The following is a 20,751-nucleotide window of genomic DNA, read 5'->3' as shown; positions in this document are numbered from 1 at the left end:
CCCAATATATCGCCATATTTGCACCCAATCACCCTTTTCCATAAGGCTTTTGGTTCCTTATTGTATCTCTACAATCATTTGCCAAGTAACGCCCGATTGAAAGTCCTCACATTTCTAATACCCAGACCGCTGTTGGATATTGGGCGACATACCGTTTCCCACTTAACCGAATGAAATTTAAACGCCTCCCCCAAGCTGCCCCACAAGAAGTCATGTTGGAGTTTCTCAATCTGGCCTGCCACACTTGCAAGTATAGGAAAAAGAGATAGAAAGTAAGTAGGTAAGTTAGAGAGTGTACTCTTAATCAAAGTAAGCCTACTATCTTTCGATAGGTACAATCTCTTCTAACATGCTAATCTCTTCTCTATTTTCTCAATCATTGGCTCCCATATAGCAGACATCCAACCACCAACCACCAACGAAAGACCCAAATACTTCAAAGGTAGAGAGGCAACCTTACAACCCAACTCATGAGCCAATTGTCGTGCATTGGACACCACACCAATTGGCACCAATTTGGACTTCTCAAAATTCACTTTTAAACCAGACACTGCTTCAAAACACTGTAGCAACACCTTTAGAGCCCGCACCTGATTCCGATTTGGATCACAAAATACAAGCGTGTCATCTGCAAACAATAAGTGAGATATGTTAATGATGCCTCTATTCGGGGTTCCAACAGAAAATCCTTCCACGAAGCCATGATGGTCAAAGCTGAGATCATTCTGCCCAATCCCTCCATCACAATAACAAATAGTAGAGGCGACAACGGATCACCTTGTCTTAGGCCTCGCGAACTATGAAAGAAACCTGCCGGACTACCATTAATCAACACCGAGAATTTGGCTGTTGAGATACACCACCAGATCCATGACTGCCACCTCTCTTCAAACCCACATCTCCCAAGCAGATAGAGGAGGAAATCCCAGTTAACATGATCGTACGCCGTTTCCATATCTAACTTGCTTTTGATCCCTGCGGAGTCTGCCTTAATTCTAATGTCCAGACATTTATTGGCAATAAGGACGGCATCAAGTATTTGCCTACCTTTAACAAAAGCATTTTGGGGCTTGGTGGTAATCTTACCCACCACCTCACTAAGTCGGTTGGCTAACACTTTTGAAATGATCTTATACACCGCTCCCACTAAACTAATGGGGCGATACTCCGTTATCTCGTTTGCCCCCACCTTCTTAGGGATCAATATGAGGAAAGTAGAATTTAAACTTTTCTCAAATTTTCCAGCCACAAAGAGCTCTTGAAACACCTTCATGATATATTCTTTAACAAAATCCCAACAATCTTGGAAGAAGCCCATGCCCATGGAGAAGGCAACCGGCCCCGGTGCCTTGTCCTTGGCCATTTTCCGCACCACTTCCGCCACCTCCTCTTCCTCAAAAGCCCTCTCCAACCGAGATACATCACTCGTTCCAATGGCATCAAAAACCAAACCATCAAGGGACGGCCTCCAACACATTGGTTCATATAGGAGTTGCTCATAGAAACCAACTATGCGATCCTGAATAACCTGATCTTCTCTACACTCCACACCATCAATCTTCAGTCTCTCAATGTTATTGTTCCTCCTATGAGAATTTGCAACACAATGAAAGAACTTGGTGCTTCGGTCTCCTTCCCCAAGGAAGAATTTCAAGGAAATATGAAGAGATTTCCCCAACAGGAACTTCAATAACCAAATTCAATACAAAATTACTTGATATTGTCCAGCTTGAGTTAGGATGCCTGAAAGGTCCATTCAGTTCTACTAAAAACCTGGAATATAAGAGAATGACTGATAACTAATCTTTCTAAAGAGGGAAAGGGCTTTGAAATTCTGTTGCAATCCACAAGACTGGTTCTTCTGTCCAGAGTTTGATTTAATTGTTTCGCAATGGCCAGGTATAGGTTTTCATATCATTATCCTGGCACATTCTGCCCTAGACAATTGCAACCCTGAGGCAAATGAAGCTGGCTACACATAATCCTTTTAGCAACAACCATCCAGCCTATTTGTGCAATCAAAAAAGTAAAAAAAATGTAGCTATCAAGTGGGCATGAGATCTCTCTCTGGTTTTCTTGCACCTATATCCCCTGTAAGTATGAAATTTTGGTGAGAGAGAGATCCCATACCTACTGAATAGCTCAAGATGCAGTGGGCATCAGAGGTTCTAGAACTGTGTTTTTTTGGAATTTTGCTGATCTCTCAACATGCTAGAATGCTAGCATCTTTTTACTGCACTTTCCTGCGGTCTGTAATGCAGTATTTTATTAGTCTATATTTGATTGTTCATCACATGCCAATTTCTGTAGGATGCTATTATATGTTTTATTTCAGGCTGTAAGCTATTTTAACAAACTCCAAATATAACAAGCTGATGGACATAGGCACCTCCATATGGTTATAGGATCCCATGATTTAAATATTTCAAACAAACCCTAATATGCCTTGGACAATTTGATAATCAATTAAGAGAGAGGAAAGTCTGGGATCCAACATTTCACCCTGTATCTCTAAATTTTAAATGTTCCCTGTTTGAAGAAGTTCCTGGTGATAAACTATTTATTTTCTTTTGTTCATGAAATAAGTAAAACCCAGGGTTTTTTTCATCTGCCGGAGCAAGTTAATCCTCAGTGATTCATTCTATTTTCTTTATTTTTTTGTTTGTTAAATTCTCTTTACCACTTTGGCTCGAGATGGGATTTTTATATTGATTGTTTATAGAAACAAATCTTGAATTATCAAGAGGAGTGGCCGTGGAGGGGTGCATAACATTCAATTTCCTTGGGCATATTAAGTGTTGAATGGTTAATGAATACTGCAAGGTCTGAAACCGGTAGCACTGGGTTGAATACTTGAAGTGATACTTGGGGTCTTCCAGGGTCAGAAGCTGATAGTAGGTTTGATAAATACTATGGTTTTATTTCTAATTGTGGTGGTCACAAATGACATTGTGGAAAGCTCTTGCATTGGTTCAAAAGAAGAAAGACATCCCATGGTCATATTGCTTTGATGGTGGCCCATCGGTGGAGGTGTTGAGAAATTTAGTTGCTAAAAAGCAGTTGTATGTGGTGTGGCTGAAACAGATTCCGACAACCATCACTTGGTACAGGGGTTATCTATGGGTAAAATCACCCAGAAAAAAAACTTGAACAACCAGCTGGAGTGTCTAATTTTATCTCTCAAGCTGGACAAAATGTTGAAAAGAAGATGCTGGATTATTAGGCACTAATTCTCACATTTTATCATCTGGGAGAGTTTGATTTTTTTATATTTTTAGCAGTTGTTGAGTTATGTTTGGTGCTTTAATTTTAACAATTTCTATAGTTGGTGATGGACTTTATAGATCTTTATATTTGTATGTGTAACTCTATAGAATCTACCTTTACAGGATTGAACGGAAGTTTGGTGTGTTTAGCAAGTTAGATGCCTGCACATTTGTTGTTAATGTGTATGATGAAGGGAAAATCTTAAGTATTGTTACGGATAGCTCCCCTCATGGCACTCACGTTGCCGGTATTGCCACTGCTTTCCACCCAAAGGTGAAACCATACAAGTTCTTGTTAAGTTTATTCACCAGGAGCATTTTTTTTTTCTCAGTTAACCATTATACTTTCTCATATATATGATTGTTGTTAGGAGTCTGTGTTGAATGGTGTTGCACCTGGAGCACAGTTAATATCTTGTAAAATTGGAGATTCACGATTGGGTTCAATGGAGACAGGGACTGGCTTGACTCGAGCTTTGATAGCTGCAGTGGAGGTACCTTTTAGTTGGTTTACACTGTGTATATTTATATAAAATGAAAAAGATCCAGAAGTTGTTTTTATTTAATGATTGTTTTGTTAGTCTTTTTAGTTGATGATTATGAAACTATGGTAATTCTGTGGGTGTGTTTGTTTTTCTTTATTATACGCTGCAAGTTATTACATTGGAGACATCTTAACCATGGCCATTTTTTTTTGCAGCATAAGTGTGATCTCATCAACATGAGTTATGGAGAACCTACATTATTGCCAGATTATGGTCGATTTGTTGACCTTGTTAATGAAGTATCAATTCTTAACTATGTGATCTTGTTTGGGATGGACTATTTTTGTTCTTTTCCCTCTCTTTGTCTTTCATGCTATAGGTTACAAATGTTCACACTGGTTTTCAATATAGGTGGTGAATAAGCATCGGCTGATATTTGTCAGCAGTGCTGGCAATAGTGGGCCAGCATTGAGCACTGTCGGTGCACCTGGTGGTACCACTTCAAGCATTATAGGAGTTGGTGCTTATGTCTCTCCTGCAATGGCTTCTGCAGCTCATTGTGTAGTTGAACCTCCCAGCGAAGGGCTTGAATACACATGGTAAATGAACTTATTTTGTCTGATTCTGACCTTATGACATGGTTTCCTCAATTTTGCAGCTTTGAGGACTCTTTTTTGGCTTGTGTTTGAATGAAGCATCATTGGCTTAAATTGCATGCAGGTCTAGTCGGGGACCAACGGCTGATGGAGATCTTGGTGTTTGTGTAAGTGCACCTGGTGGGGCGGTAGCTCCTGTTCCTACATGGACTCTTCAACGACGAATGCTTATGAATGGAACGTCAATGTCGTCTCCATCTGCCTGTGGGGGAATTGCATTACTCTTAAGTTCGATGAAGGTCTTTTGATTTGCATTACTCTTAGTCACGTTTTTGTCTGTCATCTTACTACTCTGTATGCAGAACTCCTGACACGTAATGTTTCTTATGCAGGCTGAGGGCATTCCTGTGAGCCCCTATAGTGTAAGAAAGGCTCTTGAGAATACAGCTATTCCTGTAGGTAGTTTGCCTGAAGATAAATTAACCACTGGACAAGGGCTTATGCAAGTTGACAAGTTAGATTTGTGCTCTTGACTTCTGCTCATTCATAACTCTAGGCATCATTTGTGTTCTATATAATTATGTTTTCGATATTCTTCATGACAGGGCACACGAATATATACAGAAGTCCCGGGATCTTCCAAATGTATGGTATCAAGTAAAAATTAATCAATCTGGAAAATCAAGTAAGTTTAGGTTCACTTCCCCTCTGCTATAGAATCTTTATTTCTTCTAAAAGGATTTTTGGACAGTCTTCACTTGATAATTTTTCTTGCTTTCTCTGATTTTTCGGTAGTATGAGATTTTTTCTAAAGATATAGAGAGATGGTCTTGTTTTGCTTATAATCATGTAATTATATATCCTCTTTTATGGGAATTATGTTTGCTTATAAAGCTTTCAACAATATTTCTACTATTGACCACAGGTTCTCCCACCAATGTCAATCTTTAAGAGAGAAATTTCTTAGTTACTTTAGATTGAGATTAAATTACATGATTATGTGAATTGATTGCAGCTCCTACAACTCGAGGCATCTACCTTAGGGAAGCCAGTGCTTGCCGGCAATCCACCGAGGTGAGATTTTTTTACTTGAAGTTTGTTGCATGATATTTTTTCCTTATAAAAGAAATATTTGGTTGCTTCTGTTGTATTGAATATGTCGTTATACTTAGGCCCGTTTGGATAGTGAAAGCGTCTTATCTCATCATTACAACTTTTTTAAATTCTCATACAAAATATAATAAACAATTCAACATTTTCAAATCTTAAAACAATAATAATATTAAAAAATAATATTCTAACAATATTTTATTCAACTTTCAACTTTCATCTAAAACCATCTCATTTCATCTCACCATCCAAACCGCACCTTAATGTTTTGTTCAATGAAGTAGGTAGAATATATCTCTTGGCAAGAATTTATCTTTTTCCATGTTCACATTTAACTGCATTTCTCATCCATACAGAAATTTAAGTATTTTCCTTTACAGTGGTCAGTGCAAGTTCAGCCGAAATTTCACGAAGATGCCAGTAATTTAGAAGAATTGGTTCCTTTTGAGGAGTGTATTGAGTTACATTCTAGTGAAAAGGCAGTTGTGAGGGCTCCTGAATATCTCCTTCTTACTTACAATGGGCGTAGCTTCAAGTCAGTTAGCGTTACTTCACCTTACCTTTCCCTACCTATGTATTCATAAATATGTCAAGTTTTACATGTTATTTCTTTATATTACTCAATTAAGTTATTTTGTCTCATTGGTTTTTAACCATGCTTTTTTCATAGTAGTTTGTCTCATTGGTTTTTAACCATGCTTTTTTCATAGTTGTTAACATCTCGTGCAATTTTTAGGTGTATAATCTTCTTTTTCTCTCCCCCCTACTTTTTCTCTATGTACACCTTCTTTCGTTTCCTTGCTACTTATGATCAATATTCCATGGCCGGTAAATACCATCATGATTAGCAATTTTTTGGAAGATATTAGGAGGTGTAATTGTTAAGGATGGGGTACACGAAGGCAGTCCTTATAAAGACAATGGACCCTGGGCTGGTTTTTGGCACAAAAAAGCCAGTTGGACTGTCTAAACCGACAGGAACACCTCTACACCACTCCAAAGAGTGATGTCACTGGAAATGTGAGAGCTTTTGAGCCTGAGCAATGATCCAACAGAGGTGTGGGATTGTGAAGATGATACGGAGGTAATGGGAACTTCAAACACTGCGACGGTTGTGTTCGAATCAGATGGGCTTGAGGGAGAGTATTGGCAGAGGCTAGGTTTGGTCTCAAGACAAAGTGGGTGTGGTACAAGCAAGTCCATTAATGCAAATTTCGGACATAAATGTGTTTTTCTGCTTGAATACCAGAATTTGGTCGGAATTGGCCGGAATGGCAGGAATTTGATCCAAGATGGAATAGTAACCTACACCATGCCTATTACTGTTCTGGCACAGCAAATCTCGGCCGTTCTGGCCAGAATGGAACGGTAATAAAAACATTGCTTAAACGACTTGACTAGATAGTAAATGATGGAGCAAGAGAGAAGCTCAAACCGTGGAAGATTGAAGGGAAGGGCAATGGAGGTGGTATTATGGAACCAAAAATTGTTTTTTGGAACGTAAGAGGGTTGGATGAGAAGGAAAAACGCCTTGAAGTTAGAAATCAGCTTTGTAAAGGGAAGGTAGACATTGCATGTTTGCAAGAAACGAATTGGCATTAATCACCCCTCGCATTATTAGGAGTTTGTGGGGTTGTAATCAAGCGGGGTGGTGTTACTTACCATCCAATGGAACATTGAGAGACATCTTAGTGATGTGGAACAAAAGAGTGGTGGAAAAGATAGAGGATTGTTTGGGGGACTTTATGGTAGCTTGCTCATTTAAGAATGTCATGGCTGGATGCCAGCGAGCTTTCGCAGGAGTTTATGGAACTAATATAGATCGCACACAAAGCTTCTTATGGGATGAGCTGGCTAGACTAAGCAGCAGATGTGACTTACCTTGGTGTATTGGTGGTGACTTCAACGTCATTCGATTCCCGAGTAAAAGACCAGGTGGTTCTAGCTTTAACCCACCAATGGTAGACTTCTCTAACTTCATCTTTGAACAAAATTTACTGGATATTCCTCTTGTAGGTGGTTCTTTCACTTGGTCAAGCAACCGAGAACACCCTTCTTGGTCAAGGTTTTGATAGATTTTTAATTTCACTGGATTGGGAGGCACATAATCCAGACCTTATTCAAAAAAAGACTCCCTAGGTTGTGTTCAGATCACTTTCCCCCTCTTGGATTGTGGAGGTCTTTGTAGAGGTCCAAGGTAATTCAAGTTTGAGAACACGTGGTTGAAGTCAAAGGGATTTCTTGACATGGTGGTCTTCTTACCAATTTCATGGAAATCCCACCTACATCTCGGCTTGCAAATTGAAGTCCCTAAATAAAGATTTGAATGTGTGGGATGATCAAGTGTTTGGTGATGTGGAAGGTAAAAAAAAAAAAAAAAAACTCTTTTGGAGGAACTCAAGGATTGGAGGGAGTGGAAGAGGAGAGGGAACTATTTGAAGTAGAGAGGACTCGTAAAAACCAAGTGACTACAGACATTGAATGGGTTTCTCTTTTGGAAGAAATATCTTGGAGACAAAAATCGCGAGCATTATGGTTTAAGGAAGGGGATAGATGCACTAAGTTCTTCCATTGGGTGGCTAACTCACATAGGAGAAACAATGCTATATGGATGTTGTTGATGTAGATCACATTGTCATGTACTATGAGAGTCCGCTTTCAGAACAATTTTCTGGAAAATTGTAAAGTCAGATTCGTGAAAAAAAGAGGAAAATGTTGAAAAAAGAATTGTGATGAAGAATTAATTGCAGCATTTCAGTAGACTGTTTTGAATTTTATTTATATCATTCTATTGCATTGAATATGTGAAACCACTTTTTTTTTTAAAAAAAATATGAAAATATACATGAGACTTCCTTCCTATCTTCTTTATAAAATAATTAAATCCTGTTCGAAGGGAAATATGTAATTGTTTAGAGATTATTTCTACTGGGGCTTTATATTTTTGGGGGATCCTTAGCCAAGCATCTTAATCGTTTACCTATTTACCCATTCTGCTTCGCTACATTTATGGCTTTCGTTGTATCACCTTGTTATTTGAAAAACTTCTCCTTGTTTGTTGTAACTTTGGTTTTTAAAACTGAATTTTAATTGCTTCTACTAGTTTAAACAAGTGCTTTCTTGCCTTCTTTTCAGTATAGTTGTAGATCCTACCCATCTCAGCGAAGGTCTGCACTACTTTGAACTCTTTGGAGTTGATTGCAAAGCACCATGGCGTGGCCCTCTGTTCAGAATCCCAATTACTATTACAAAGGCTATGGCTGTAGTGAATCGGCCACCTGTGGTTTCATTTTCAAGGATGCCATTTCAACCAGGTGTAATGTCGACTGGCCTTTTATCCTGTTTCTTAATACCAATATTATTAAGGTTGAGTTGATTTTTGTTTTTGAGTTGGTTCACTTAAAGGGAAGTGAATTTGATGGGGGATCCTTCATCAAGTATCGGGTCTATTCTAATTACTGGAGTTAATTCCTTTTTAATGGTTTCTGAGTTATTAGGCCACATAGAGAGGAGATATATAGAAGTGCCACATGGTGCTAGTTGGGTTGAAGCAACGATACAAACATCAGGATTTGATACGACCCGAAGATTCTTTGTAGATGCTGTTCAGGTACATCATCTAAAAAGGCCTAAAAAGTGGGAGACTTGCTAGACCTGTCTTATATTAGACCTTCTGGACCTGATTTAACATTTTTTAATATTCAGATTTGTCCTTTGCAAAGGCCTAAAAAGTGGGAGAGTGTTGTAACATTTTCTTCTCCTGCTACCAAAAGCTTTGCCTTCCCCGTTGTGGGTGGTCGGACAATGGAATTAACTATAGCTCAGTTTTGGTCAAGTGGCATAGGAAGTCATGGAACCACCGTTGTTGAATTTGAGGTAGCATGCTTCTTCTCAACTTTGAATATATTGTAAATTTGGTACTTTTTATTTTTTAAACTGTTCTGGTCATGCTATCAATTATCTCTATTTGGATGCCTTTTGCCTTTTGCTCTTTTTTCAAGCTCAACATTATGTTATAGCATTCTCATGATTTCTTACAGACCTTCGCTTCTTTCTTTTAAAAGATTTAATTTATGAATGAAGAACTCTTTGTGTAGCATGCATTCATTGTGGTGAATATAGGGTTATAATTTTATTGTATTGTTTTTAAGAGCAGGAGAATTCATCTGGCATTTGGCATTTATCTTATTTCCTAGGTTGTGTTTCATGGGATTAACATCAATAAAGAGGAAGTAGTACTTGATGGAAGTGAAGCACCTACTAGAATTGATGCTGAAGCTCTACTGGCATCTGAGAAACTTGCACCTGTTGCTCTTCTAAACAAGGTGAAGTTAATCCCATCATACATTTTTGCCAATTAATTTTTTCATGCGATCACTTATACTGAAATATCTTTTACCTATCTTATTTTTCAGGTAAGAACCTCATATCGTCCTTTTGAGTCTAAACTTAGTGCTCTTGCAACAGATCGTGACAAACTACCCTCAGGCAAACAGACTCTATCATTGACATTAGTGTGAGTTCTGGTGGTATTTTTACTCATTTGAGCGCTTCATTTGGCTGTGATGAGTTTATATTGATCCGTTGCTTCTTCTAATTTCAGTTACAAGTTCAAATTGGAAGATGCAGCTGAAGTAAAACCTCAAATACCATTACTTAACAACCGCATATATGACACTAAATTTGAGTCTCAATTTTATATGATCTCTGACACAAACAAGGTACATTGAAAATTCTGTAGGATGAAATTCGGTTTTGCTTATATTTTGATGTTGGGGGGTAGTATTACCATTCTCAATTGTAAGTGTTTAACCGGCAACATATGCTGAAATAATAATGCTATGTTTGCATTACAAATCCATGTTCTGAAATTCAAGTGGCGTGGCAATTGAAGTTTATATCCCTTTATGTTCTTGCGGCCTTTCCTTTTCCTTATATTTCTGTTTCAATGGTAGTGTACTTCCTATTCTGTGTAAACCTGCTGATTCAATTTTCCATTATTTTTTTCAACTTTTTACTTTCCAATTGTAGCGTGTATATGCAATGGGTGATGCCTATCCAAATTCTTCAAAACTTCCTAAGGGTGAATTTAATCTTCAACTATATCTAAGGTATGGGCTCGCCAAGGCAGTACATAACCTGCACCAAGGCATGCTTCTTTTTTTGTGTTTGTTTCTTTTTATTCTTTGGTGAAACTTGTGTCTATTCGTGTTTGATTTTGCTACTATTTGATCATCTGATTGTCTTTCTAGTATGGAAAATGGTAATGGATTTGTCACCTTATTTAGCACTCTAGTACCAGCACTCCAATATCGTTTATAAGTATAATCCTGACTCCTAAGAAGTGGGAAGCTACAACAATTAAAATTAGATTTATATTACAACTGAAGAACTGAATGAATAATTTCAAAATATTGTTTAATAAGAGGTGCTTCCATGCCAACTTCCTTCCTCTCATGTCAATTATCTTATTTCAGGCATGACAATGTGCAGTATTTGGAAAAATTGAAGCAATTGGTATTGTTCATTGAGAGAAACTTGGAAGAGAAGGTGGAGTATCGTGTGCTTTGAATAGCTGTCAGAGTCTATGTGTGCTTTTCTTTGATATTTCAAACATCTGGTTTATAGCATTATACGTGAGGAATATATTCTATACATTTTGTTTATTTTTGTTTGTATTATGTTTTTGCCTGCGCAAACCTTTATTATTCTACCTTTTCTTTATTTAGTTTTGTTTCCTTGAAAAATATTTTGTGATTGAAGACTAAAACTGGTCTAAGTATGGAATTCCATTAGAGTCTGCATATAAATATGTAGCCTTGAGCATACTTTTGAACTAGCCTTATAGCCTTTGCAGCATTTTTGTATGCATACAATTCCTTCCTTGCCTGCAAGCTTTTCTACCTCATTTGTTGGTTCTCACTATTTGTTGGCTACGGTCATTGGTATATAAAAACATGCTAAAGTATCTAGATACTTAATTATCGAGGGTTGACTCTGCAATAGAAAAAATTATTGAGGGTTGACTCTTTCTCCTGGCTACCTCACAATGAAGTAACAAGTGATCTACTGTTCCCCATTTTTCTTGCACATGCAGCACTAATTCATCACAATGATTTTACGTTTCCGATTATCTATGGTGAGAATCTTCCTTAAGGAAGTTTTCCAAACAAAAAAAGCTGCTTAGATTATCTGTAGTTGCGGTAGATTTTGATGGACCAAGTCTCCATGAGTTTCTTGTATCAACTGGAAATCCTAGTTTGGTGTTTCTCTTGTAGATGTCCTATGTACTTTGGCCATGCCTATTGTTTTCATTACTAAAATTTCTGACCACTTATAAAAGGAGGTGGTAAAGATAAATTAGTTTGGGGTCCATCTAAGAAAGGAGTGTTTGAAGTAAAGTCATTTTACCACAGGTTTTGTACTCATGACAACTCCCGTTTCACATAGAAGCGTATTTGTCAAAACAAAGCTCCCCGTAGAGTGAAAAGTTTTTGTATGCACGACAGCTTCAGGAAGATTCTTGTCTTGGATAGTGCAACAAAGCGGCAAATTGTAGTGGTTGATTATGTGCATGTGTAAGAAGAGTGGGGAAACAATGGATCATCTTCTACTCCATTGTGAGGTAGCAAGTAATTTATTAAAATTGATCTTTGGCTACTGGGGCCATGCCATCTCTAGTGGTGGATTTCCTAGTTTGATACTCGCCTTTCTGCATTATTATGGAAAATGATCCCTTGTTGGATGTGATGTACTTGGGGAGTGAGAAAAGAGTGTAGCTTTGAAGTGTGAGAAATAGAAAAAGAAACTCTATTGGGGACCACAATCCATTCTTTCTTTACACCGAGGGTGAATGGATTGTGGTCCACAATAGTGTTGCTTTTTCTTTTTCTTTTCTTCAGGATTTCTTAGATTTATTTCCTTATTTTTTTTGTTTTGATAAGTATTTCCTTCTTCTTTTTAGGGGTATCTCTTATATACTTCCTTAGTAGTACTGGGGTGTTAACCTTTGTGACTTTTTTTTTTTTTTTTATAAGTACCTTTCTGACTTAATAAAAAATATATGCATAGTTTGGTTAGCAGAAATAGGTATTCACCACTTTATTCTTATTGTTCCCTAACTCCAATCAAATCTACTTGTGTGATAATCCTTGGAAAGAACCATGTTTCTACGCTCATTGTTATACATATTGGCATGCATTTGAATTGTACACCCATACATTCTTTTATTGGTTCATACACATACAGACGCATACACATGTATGTGTTGAGGAACTTTTCTTTTGACCAGGGAATTGTCCCGTGTATGATATGGTTCACACTGAATGAGCTTAATAATTTTTAAGGAGATCCTTGCGATTTATTACATGTTCTTGTATAGTTTTAGTAGTTTTAAGGAAATCCTTGCAATTTGTTATGTGTTCCTGTATAGTTTCTGCATTTTAGAAGTTTTTGAATTTTGAGTGTACGAAATAATATGCTTCTGCTGTTTTATTTATCAAATCTATGCTCTAGTGTTTTAAACCTCCATTAACTGTTCCAGTGGTTTCATTTTAATCCAGGATGTCATTCGATTGAGCTTTTTCTCTCAACCAGATGGCCCCGTCATTGGAAATGGTAGCTTTAAATCCTCAACTTTAGTTCCGGGGTATGCCCCTGAACGATTTATTCATATGGTTTACTTATTTTATTATTTCCAACTAGTCGTTATTTTAACTTAATGAACTCTTTGTTAGAAAAAACGAAGCTATTTATTTGGGGCCTCCATCCAAAGACAAGCTCCCCAAGGTATATCATTTTCTGTTTTTGTTTTCCACTTTTAGTATAAGAGGAGCATTGCGAAGTAATGTGATTTTTCTTCTTTCTTTTGCATGGAGCATTGCTGGTGATTCCCGAAAGTTGGTGTCACTTTTCTCTCTCTAGCACTTTCTCTCCGTACACTTTGTGTTTCTTTTTTTTGGTTTCTTTTCTGTTCTTGTTTTTGGAGCTTGGATTGTCAATGGTGGTAGTTCTCTGTGGTGTTTAGCATGTAGTCCAGTGGAGTGTTAAGTTTTAGATTGGTGATTCTCGTGATAGTGTATTGAATGGTGAAGATGGGTATGTGCACAGAGGTCTTCATTGAACAGAAGGTTTTTGTGTTCAGTAGGGAGAACGATAGATGGTGGAGAATCACTGAGAGTAGTTGGCGTGTGGAGAAATACATTTCATTAGAGCATGAAGCTTTGGGGTGGTTGGGTTGGATGGTGAGGGAGTGTGCTGCATCTTTGGGCTCCTCAGAGTTTTTTAGAACTCGTAGAACTGGAAATGCAGTTTTAATGATACAGAGGGGTTGTAACCGCAATGGAAGGTATTTCTCCATTTCGGATTTTGGACATGAAAAGAGGAGAGGTATGTTAGTGGTTCCAGAGGGTAGGAAGGGTGAGGGGTGGAGGAAATTTGGAGATATGTTGAAGGAGTTCATGGCTCATCCCTCTGTTTTGGGGGTGAGAAACAGAGTGATGGCACTCCCATGGCCTTTGCAGGCAGCCAAGAAGAAGGAGTCCAGGGGAGAAGGTGGTGCTCCTTCATTGTTGGTTGACGCCTCAAGGTCGTACAGCGAGGCCCTTCAAGTGCAGAAAGTACGGCAGCAAGAGGTGAGTGGAGCGGTGCCTATAGTGCCAGAGAGTGTGCAGAGATCGTGCAGAGGCAGTGAAACAGATGAAGAATTTCTGTTAAGGGCTATTAGTAATATGGAGATTAAAGTGGGGCTGTTGTTGGAAGAATTAATTGAGCTTAAACGGTGCGTTAAGGGGAAGGAAGTGAAGGAAATATCGGATCAGGGGGAGTTGGGTTCAAGGGAAGGGAAGATGGGCTGGGTTGGGAAGCAGGCTGGGCTGGTGAAGGGGAAAAGGGACGGGAAGCAGATTGGGTTTGCTAAGGGGTCGGGTCAGGGCGTAGGCCCAAATAAGGCCTGGAAGGTGTTTCGGGCACCACTCGATATTTCGGGTCAGTGTCTAGATCAGCCTTCTGGGACGCTGATTTGTGCCGGAACGGCTACTGTACCGGCACAGAAACTCCCGACCGTCCTCGACGAGCATCAGGGTGTGCCGGTTCAGGCACCTTGCCGGGAGTTGTTAGTGGAGGAGCCACAGAAGTTGTCGTGTGTGGTAGACGAAGGCACAGAAGCGATATCTGTGCAGTCTTATTCGTCGAGTTGTGGGTTGCCAGTGGAGGAGCCACAGAAGTTGTCGTGTGTGGTAGACGAAGGCACAGCAGCGATATCGGTGCAGTCTTACTCGTCGGAGCATGGGTTCTCCTTACTGAGGGCTCCGATAGTTAATGAGGAACCTCCGCGTGGGGTTAGTCCGTTGCTGGCTCATGGGTTGGTGTTGGAGGATGCTCAGAAACAGTTGTGTGTGGGGGAGGGAGGTACTGCAGTGTCTACTGGGCAGTATGTTTCGTTGGAACAGGGGCTATCGTTGGAGTTGGGTATTTCTGAGGGGTACGCAAGGGAACCAAGTGTTGATGTGGAACCAAGTGTCTCTGAGGGGTACACAGTGGAACCCAGGGTCGAATCAGAAGTCGTTTGTGGCTCGGAATTGGCATTATCCAGTAATGCTGAGGAGGGGGTCATTCTAACACCCTTGTGTACACTCCCACCCAGTAATTATGGGAGTTCTTCGTCAAAGTGGGTTTTCAAAAAAGTAGAGGAAATTCAGGAGGTCATTGGGATTTCGTTTGGAGGGTACGAAGAACAATTTAAGGCCCTCCTTGTAGCACTTGAGGCTAGTCATTCAAAATCAGCCTCTAAGCGGGATAGGGAGCTTAAAAAGCTAACTTGTTCCATTAATTATGATGTGAAAGAAGGGAGTGGTGGAAGGGATAGATCGAGGGGGAGGGGTAACATAGTTGTTTATGAAGCCTAAGATTTTATCATGGAATGTCTGGGGGCTTAATGATCGTAATAAGCGACTTCGTATCAAAGCTTTATTGCGGTTGTGGAAGGGTGATGTGGTGTGTTTGCAAGAAACAAAGAGACGTTTTATTGACAGGAAATTCGTGCGCGGTTTATGGGGGTGTTCATATGTAGGTTGGACCTATTTGGCCTCTTCGGGAGCCTCAGGTGGAGTATTGCTTATGTGGGATAAAAGAGTGGTTGAGTTGATTGAGGAATGTGTCGGAGAGTTTACGGTTGCGACTCTATTTAAAAATGTGGATGATGGATGGGAATGGGCATTTGCAGGTTCCTACGGTCCTAACGTGGATCGGGACAGGAGAAGGTTGTGGGAGGAGTTGGCGGGTGTATATTCCTTATGGGAGGTGCCGTGGTGCATGGGGGGTGATTTTAATACTATCCGGTTTCCTAGTGAGCGGTCAGGGCACTGTTGTCATTCTTTGGCCATGGAGGAATTCAACGAGTTCATATTTGACCTAGATTTTATGGATCTCCCTTTGGTAGGGGGTGAATTCACTTGGTCAAATGGGCGGGTTTGGTCGAGATTGGATAGATTCTTAGTATCTCTTTCATGGGAAGCTAAATATCCGGAAGCAAGCCAGAGAAGACTAGCTCGAGTCTGTTCAGATCATTATCCTATCCTTTTGGATTGTGGGGGTACTCATAGGGGGCGACGGTATTTCAAATTTGAAAATATGTGGTTAACAGCAGATGGGTTTGTAGAGAGGGTTAGTGGTTGGTGGTCTTCATATCAGTTTGTCGGTACACCAAGTTACATTCTGGCAAGTAAGTTGAAGGCATTGAAACAAGACTTGAAGAAGTGGAATTTGGAGGTGTTTGGTCACATTGACAACCAAAAGATTTCACTGTTGGAGGAATTGCAAGAACTTGAGAATAAAGAGTCTTTGGGAGATAGTACGGAGGAGGTGTTATTGAGGAAGGGAGTGGTTATGGCAAACTTGGAGAGGGTCTTGCTATCGGAGGAGATTTCATGGCGTCAAAAATCTAGGGCACTTTGGTTGAAAGAAGGCGATAGATGTACAAAGTTCTTTCACAAAGTGGCTAATTCACATAGACGTAACAATGTCATAGAGTCACTTCAATCAGGCTCTCAGGTGATAGCTTCTCCTTTTGAGCTTGAAAATCACATAGTACAGTATTATGAGTCTCTTCTCTCGGAATCGGTTACTTGGAGGCCGAAGCTTGATGCTCTGCATTTTGAGGAAATTGATTCGCAAAGAATGAGTATTATGGAGAGACCTTTTGTTGAAGAAGAGATCCACAAGGTCATATCTAGCATGACAAAGGATAAAGCGCCGGGGCCGGATGGATTTTCAATGGGGTTCTTTCAAACTTGTTGGGATATTGTAAAAGGTGATGTTATGCAGGTTTTTCATGAATTTCACGCCTTTCAGAAGTTTGAAAAATCCATTAATACATCCTTTATTGCTCTTATTCCTAAGAAAAGTGGGGCTTCGTCTATTGAAGATTTTCGGCCTATAAGCCTGGTTAGTAGTGTGTACAAGATAATCTCAAAGGTCCTTGCTAACCGGCTTAGTCCGGCGTTAGAACACATTATCTCCAAGTCTCAGAACGCATTTATTCGTGGGAGACAAATTATAGACTCAGTACTTATTGCAAATGAGTGCTTGGATTACAAATTACGGGAGGGAGGTTCAGGTGTTCTGTGCAAGCTTGACATGGAAAAGGCCTATGACCATGTGAATTGGGAATTCCTTTTATATGTGCTTGAGAGATGTGGCTTTGGGACAAGGTGGATTGCATGGATGCGTCATTGTATTTCTACCGCCCGTTTCTCAGTTTTGGTTAATGGTACACCTGCTGGTTTTTTTGCTAGTTCAAGGGGCCTACGGCAGGGAGATCCTTTATCTCCACTTTTATTTGTCATAGTTATGGAGGCTTTGAGTAGGATGGTGCAGGCTGCGGTTGGGGGAGGTTTCTTATCCGGTTTTCAGGTGGGTAATGGTGAGGGTGGCACTCTGGTCATATCCCACCTTCTTTTTGCAGATGATACATTAGTTTTTTGTGAAGCAAAGAGTAGCCAGATCCAAACTTTAAGAGCATTGCTACTTTGCTTTGAGGCAGTGTCGGGGCTAAAGGTGAATCTGGGCAAGTCTGAGATGGTTCCTGTGGGTGCGGTTTCTAATATTCTCAGGTTAGCTAGTCTTTTGGACTGTAAGGTGTCCTCTTTTCCAATGAAATACTTGGGTCTCCCCTTGGGAGCATCTTTCAAGAATAAAGCTATATGGGATGGGATAGTGGAGAAGATAGAAAAAAGGTTGGCTGGCTGGAAACGAGTGTACTTATCGAAGGGGGGCCGTCTCACGCTTATCAAGAGTACTCTTACTAATCTCCCCACTTATTTTTTATCTTTGTTTCCTATGCCTGTAGGGGTGGTGAACAGGGTGGAGAAACTCTTTAGGACGTTCCTATGGGGTGGAATGGGAGAGGAGAAGAAAGTCCATTTGGTTAGATGGGAGACTGTATGCGCTCCAGTTGTGAATGGGGGGTTGGGTGTTTGTAATTTGAGAATTTTCAATAAAGCTTTATTGGGAAAATGGTTATGGAGATATCATTTGGAGGGGGGGTCATTGTGGAGGGACACTATTGATGCTAGATATGGTGTCGATTGGGGTGGGTGGTGCTCTAAGGAAGTAAGCGGGGGCTATGGGGTGGGTTTATGGAAGCATATAAGGAAGGGGTGGCCATGTTTTGTAAATCAAGTTCGTTTTGTAGTTGGTGAGGGCAGTCGTATCAGATTTTGGAGGGATGTGTAGTGTGGAGTCCAGGCTTTGGAAAGTGTTTTTCCGACCTTATACGGTATTGCAGCTGATAGGGAAGCTTCAGTGGTTGAAGTGCGTATATTCTCTCATGGAGCGCATCTGTGGAATATCCTTTTTAATAGGGATCTACATGATTGAGAATTATCTATTGTTTCAGAATTTTTCAGCTTATTATATTCCACGGAGATCCCAGTGACACAGCGAGATAGTTTGAAGTGGAGGTCTAATAACCATAAGTTATGTACAGTCAAGGTGTATTATAGCATCTTGACAACACAACTTGAGATTACTCCGTTCCTTTGGAAGAATATTTGGAGGGCTCGTGTGCCCCCTAGAGTAGCTTTCTTCGTTTGGAGTGCAGCACTTGGGAAGATATTGACCACGGATAATTTGAGGAAGAGAGGATGCGTAATATTGGACTGGTGCTATTTGTGTAAGAAGAATGAAGAATCTGTGGACCATCTATTACTACATTGTGAGGTAACAAGGGTGTTGTGGGATGAGATCTTTCTGAGGGTTGACATTGCCTGGGTTATGCCTATGAGGGTGGTGGATTTGCTGGGATGTTGGTCAAAGCTGCAAGGTTGCAGTCAAGTGGCAGCAGTGTGGAAGATGATTCCGCTGTGTATTATGTGGTATATTTGGACGGAAAGGAATGCCCGTTGTTTTGAAGATAAGGAACGCACAAGTACTGAGTTGAAGAATTTTTTTCTCCACACTCTAATGTGTTGGCTTTCCAATATTGTATTACATGGGGACAATGTTCAGGAATTCTTGTCTTTAATTTATCGCCTTTAGAATGTCTTTAGGAGTTCCTTTGTATACGTCCCGTGTACAAGGACTATGTTTATTTCATTCATATATATATAATATCTCTTTTTACTGATCAAAAAAAAAAAAAGTATAAGAGGAAGTGTTAATGGGACTTGTAATATTTGTGCAGAATTCCCCACAAGGATCTGTATTGCTGGGAGCAATCTCATATGGAAAGCTATCATTTGCTGGTCAAGAAGTGGGGAAAAATCCCCAAAAGAATCCTGCATCATATCAGCTTTCTTATATACTGCCACCAAATAAGGTTGAAGAACGTGATGTGGTGTATTTTTTTCCTATTTTATATGATTTTTAATGGTCTAAGACAGATTCACACATTTTTGTCATCTTGAATACACGCACCTGTTTATCATTTCATTAAATACACTAACTTCTAATCGATTTCCATTTTGTTAAAATACATCTGACAGCTTGATGAAGACAAGGGAAAAAGTTCATCCTCAACTTGCTCCAAGACTGTTTTTGAACGTTTAGAGGAAGAGGTGAGACAGAAGTGTGATATTTTCATGTGATGCTGGTGTACCTAAGCTTCAGGGCGATTAATTTTTTATTTTTGTTTTTTGCATCTATTTACTGATCATATAAAAATTTCTTTTTTGCATCTATTGTATTAATAATTATCAAATTGTGCATCAATTAATAGAATAGATGCAAATCTTGTATTATACACCCTTTACTGAGACATGATGTTGTTACTCACCTGTCAAACCAGGTTCGAGATGCAAAGATTAAAGTTCTTTCAAGCCTAAAGCAAGACAGTGATCATGAACAATCGGAATGGAAAAAGTTATCTTCCTCTCTTAAGGTTAGAACTTTTTTTTTTAATCTCGAGTAAAATTTATATTTGTAAATCTACAACTTGGTTGGATTCTGTAATTAGCAGCAGCTATATGTATGTTTTTTTACGTGCTTCCTCTCTAAGGCATGCTAGGCGAGTTGGTATTCCAGTCGGCTGGAACATTTAAGCTCATATTCCTCCAACATTTCGCACTTTAGGGAAGGCAGTTATACATCATTTAATTTTTTCAACATTTAAACTTATCTTCTTGCACATCGATGTTCCATGTGCAAGAAGAATGGGGAAATAGTGGATCATCCACTACAACACTGTGAGGTTACTAGTGCTTTATGGAACACGTCTGTTGGCCTATGCCTATTTGGGATAGAGTGGGTTATGCCATCCCAGGTAGTGGATCTCCTAGCATGTTGGAAAGGCGGTCCACAGTAGTCTAGTCTTCTATATCTACCTTTCTTGAATTTCGAGAACTTTTTTTTTTTTTTTTCTAGTTAGGTGGGTCTTTTGTATACTTCCTATTTAATGGGATTATACACCCTCTTCTCTTATGAATAAAATTGTATCTTATAAAAAAATTGTGGGGGATATTGTAGAACACATCCTGGCTACTATAGTTCTTCCTTTATGCTTATTTCTCAATGAGGCTTTGTTTTACGTATCAAATTGAAGAATCTTGTACCTTCTAAAAAAAATTCAACTATTTTTCATTCTTAAAATAATGGTTAAGTAATTCAATTCGCCATTTTTTATAAACGTGGATTTTTGGAATAATTGGTGATATAACATGGTATTAAATAGTTATTTACTGATAAAAAAAATTAAATAGGTGATCTTAGGTTCGAATCCCAACTCAACACTACCTCCCTATTAGAAGTTAAAATCTCACACGAGGGGAAGTATTAGAGTAATTGTTAAGTGATTGGACT

The 20,751-nt window shown here is 39.3% G+C and overlaps 1 protein-coding gene across 1 annotated transcript in view; it reads left to right on the top strand.

The window, feature by feature from the left end:
* Positions 1-20,751, top strand: part of LOC108996808 (tripeptidyl-peptidase 2-like) — a 48,527-nt gene that overhangs the window by 15,357 nt on the left and 12,419 nt on the right. Inside the window, exons 8-29 of the mRNA XM_018972823.2 lie at positions 3,390-3,540; positions 3,638-3,760; positions 3,967-4,050; positions 4,163-4,350; positions 4,472-4,646; positions 4,740-4,861; positions 4,953-5,032; positions 5,363-5,421; positions 5,838-5,992; positions 8,593-8,771; positions 8,955-9,067; positions 9,163-9,333; positions 9,654-9,782; positions 9,873-9,973; positions 10,061-10,178; positions 10,489-10,568; positions 10,935-11,007; positions 13,020-13,105; positions 13,194-13,245; positions 19,139-19,273; positions 19,440-19,511; positions 19,742-19,834. Coding sequence (XP_018828368.1) covers positions 3,390-3,540; positions 3,638-3,760; positions 3,967-4,050; positions 4,163-4,350; positions 4,472-4,646; positions 4,740-4,861; positions 4,953-5,032; positions 5,363-5,421; positions 5,838-5,992; positions 8,593-8,771; positions 8,955-9,067; positions 9,163-9,333; positions 9,654-9,782; positions 9,873-9,973; positions 10,061-10,178; positions 10,489-10,568; positions 10,935-11,007; positions 13,020-13,105; positions 13,194-13,245; positions 19,139-19,273; positions 19,440-19,511; positions 19,742-19,834 — 2,539 coding nt within the window. The remainder of the gene's footprint in view (positions 1-3,389; positions 3,541-3,637; positions 3,761-3,966; positions 4,051-4,162; positions 4,351-4,471; positions 4,647-4,739; positions 4,862-4,952; positions 5,033-5,362; positions 5,422-5,837; positions 5,993-8,592; positions 8,772-8,954; positions 9,068-9,162; positions 9,334-9,653; positions 9,783-9,872; positions 9,974-10,060; positions 10,179-10,488; positions 10,569-10,934; positions 11,008-13,019; positions 13,106-13,193; positions 13,246-19,138; positions 19,274-19,439; positions 19,512-19,741; positions 19,835-20,751) is intronic.

This window comes from Juglans regia, chromosome 10 (genome assembly GCF_001411555.2).
Source record: "Juglans regia cultivar Chandler chromosome 10, Walnut 2.0, whole genome shotgun sequence".
Lineage (NCBI taxonomy): Eukaryota > Viridiplantae > Streptophyta > Magnoliopsida > Fagales > Juglandaceae > Juglans > Juglans regia.
The sequence above is the reverse complement of the archived record's forward strand: the minus strand, read 5'-3'. Positions and strand labels throughout refer to the sequence as shown.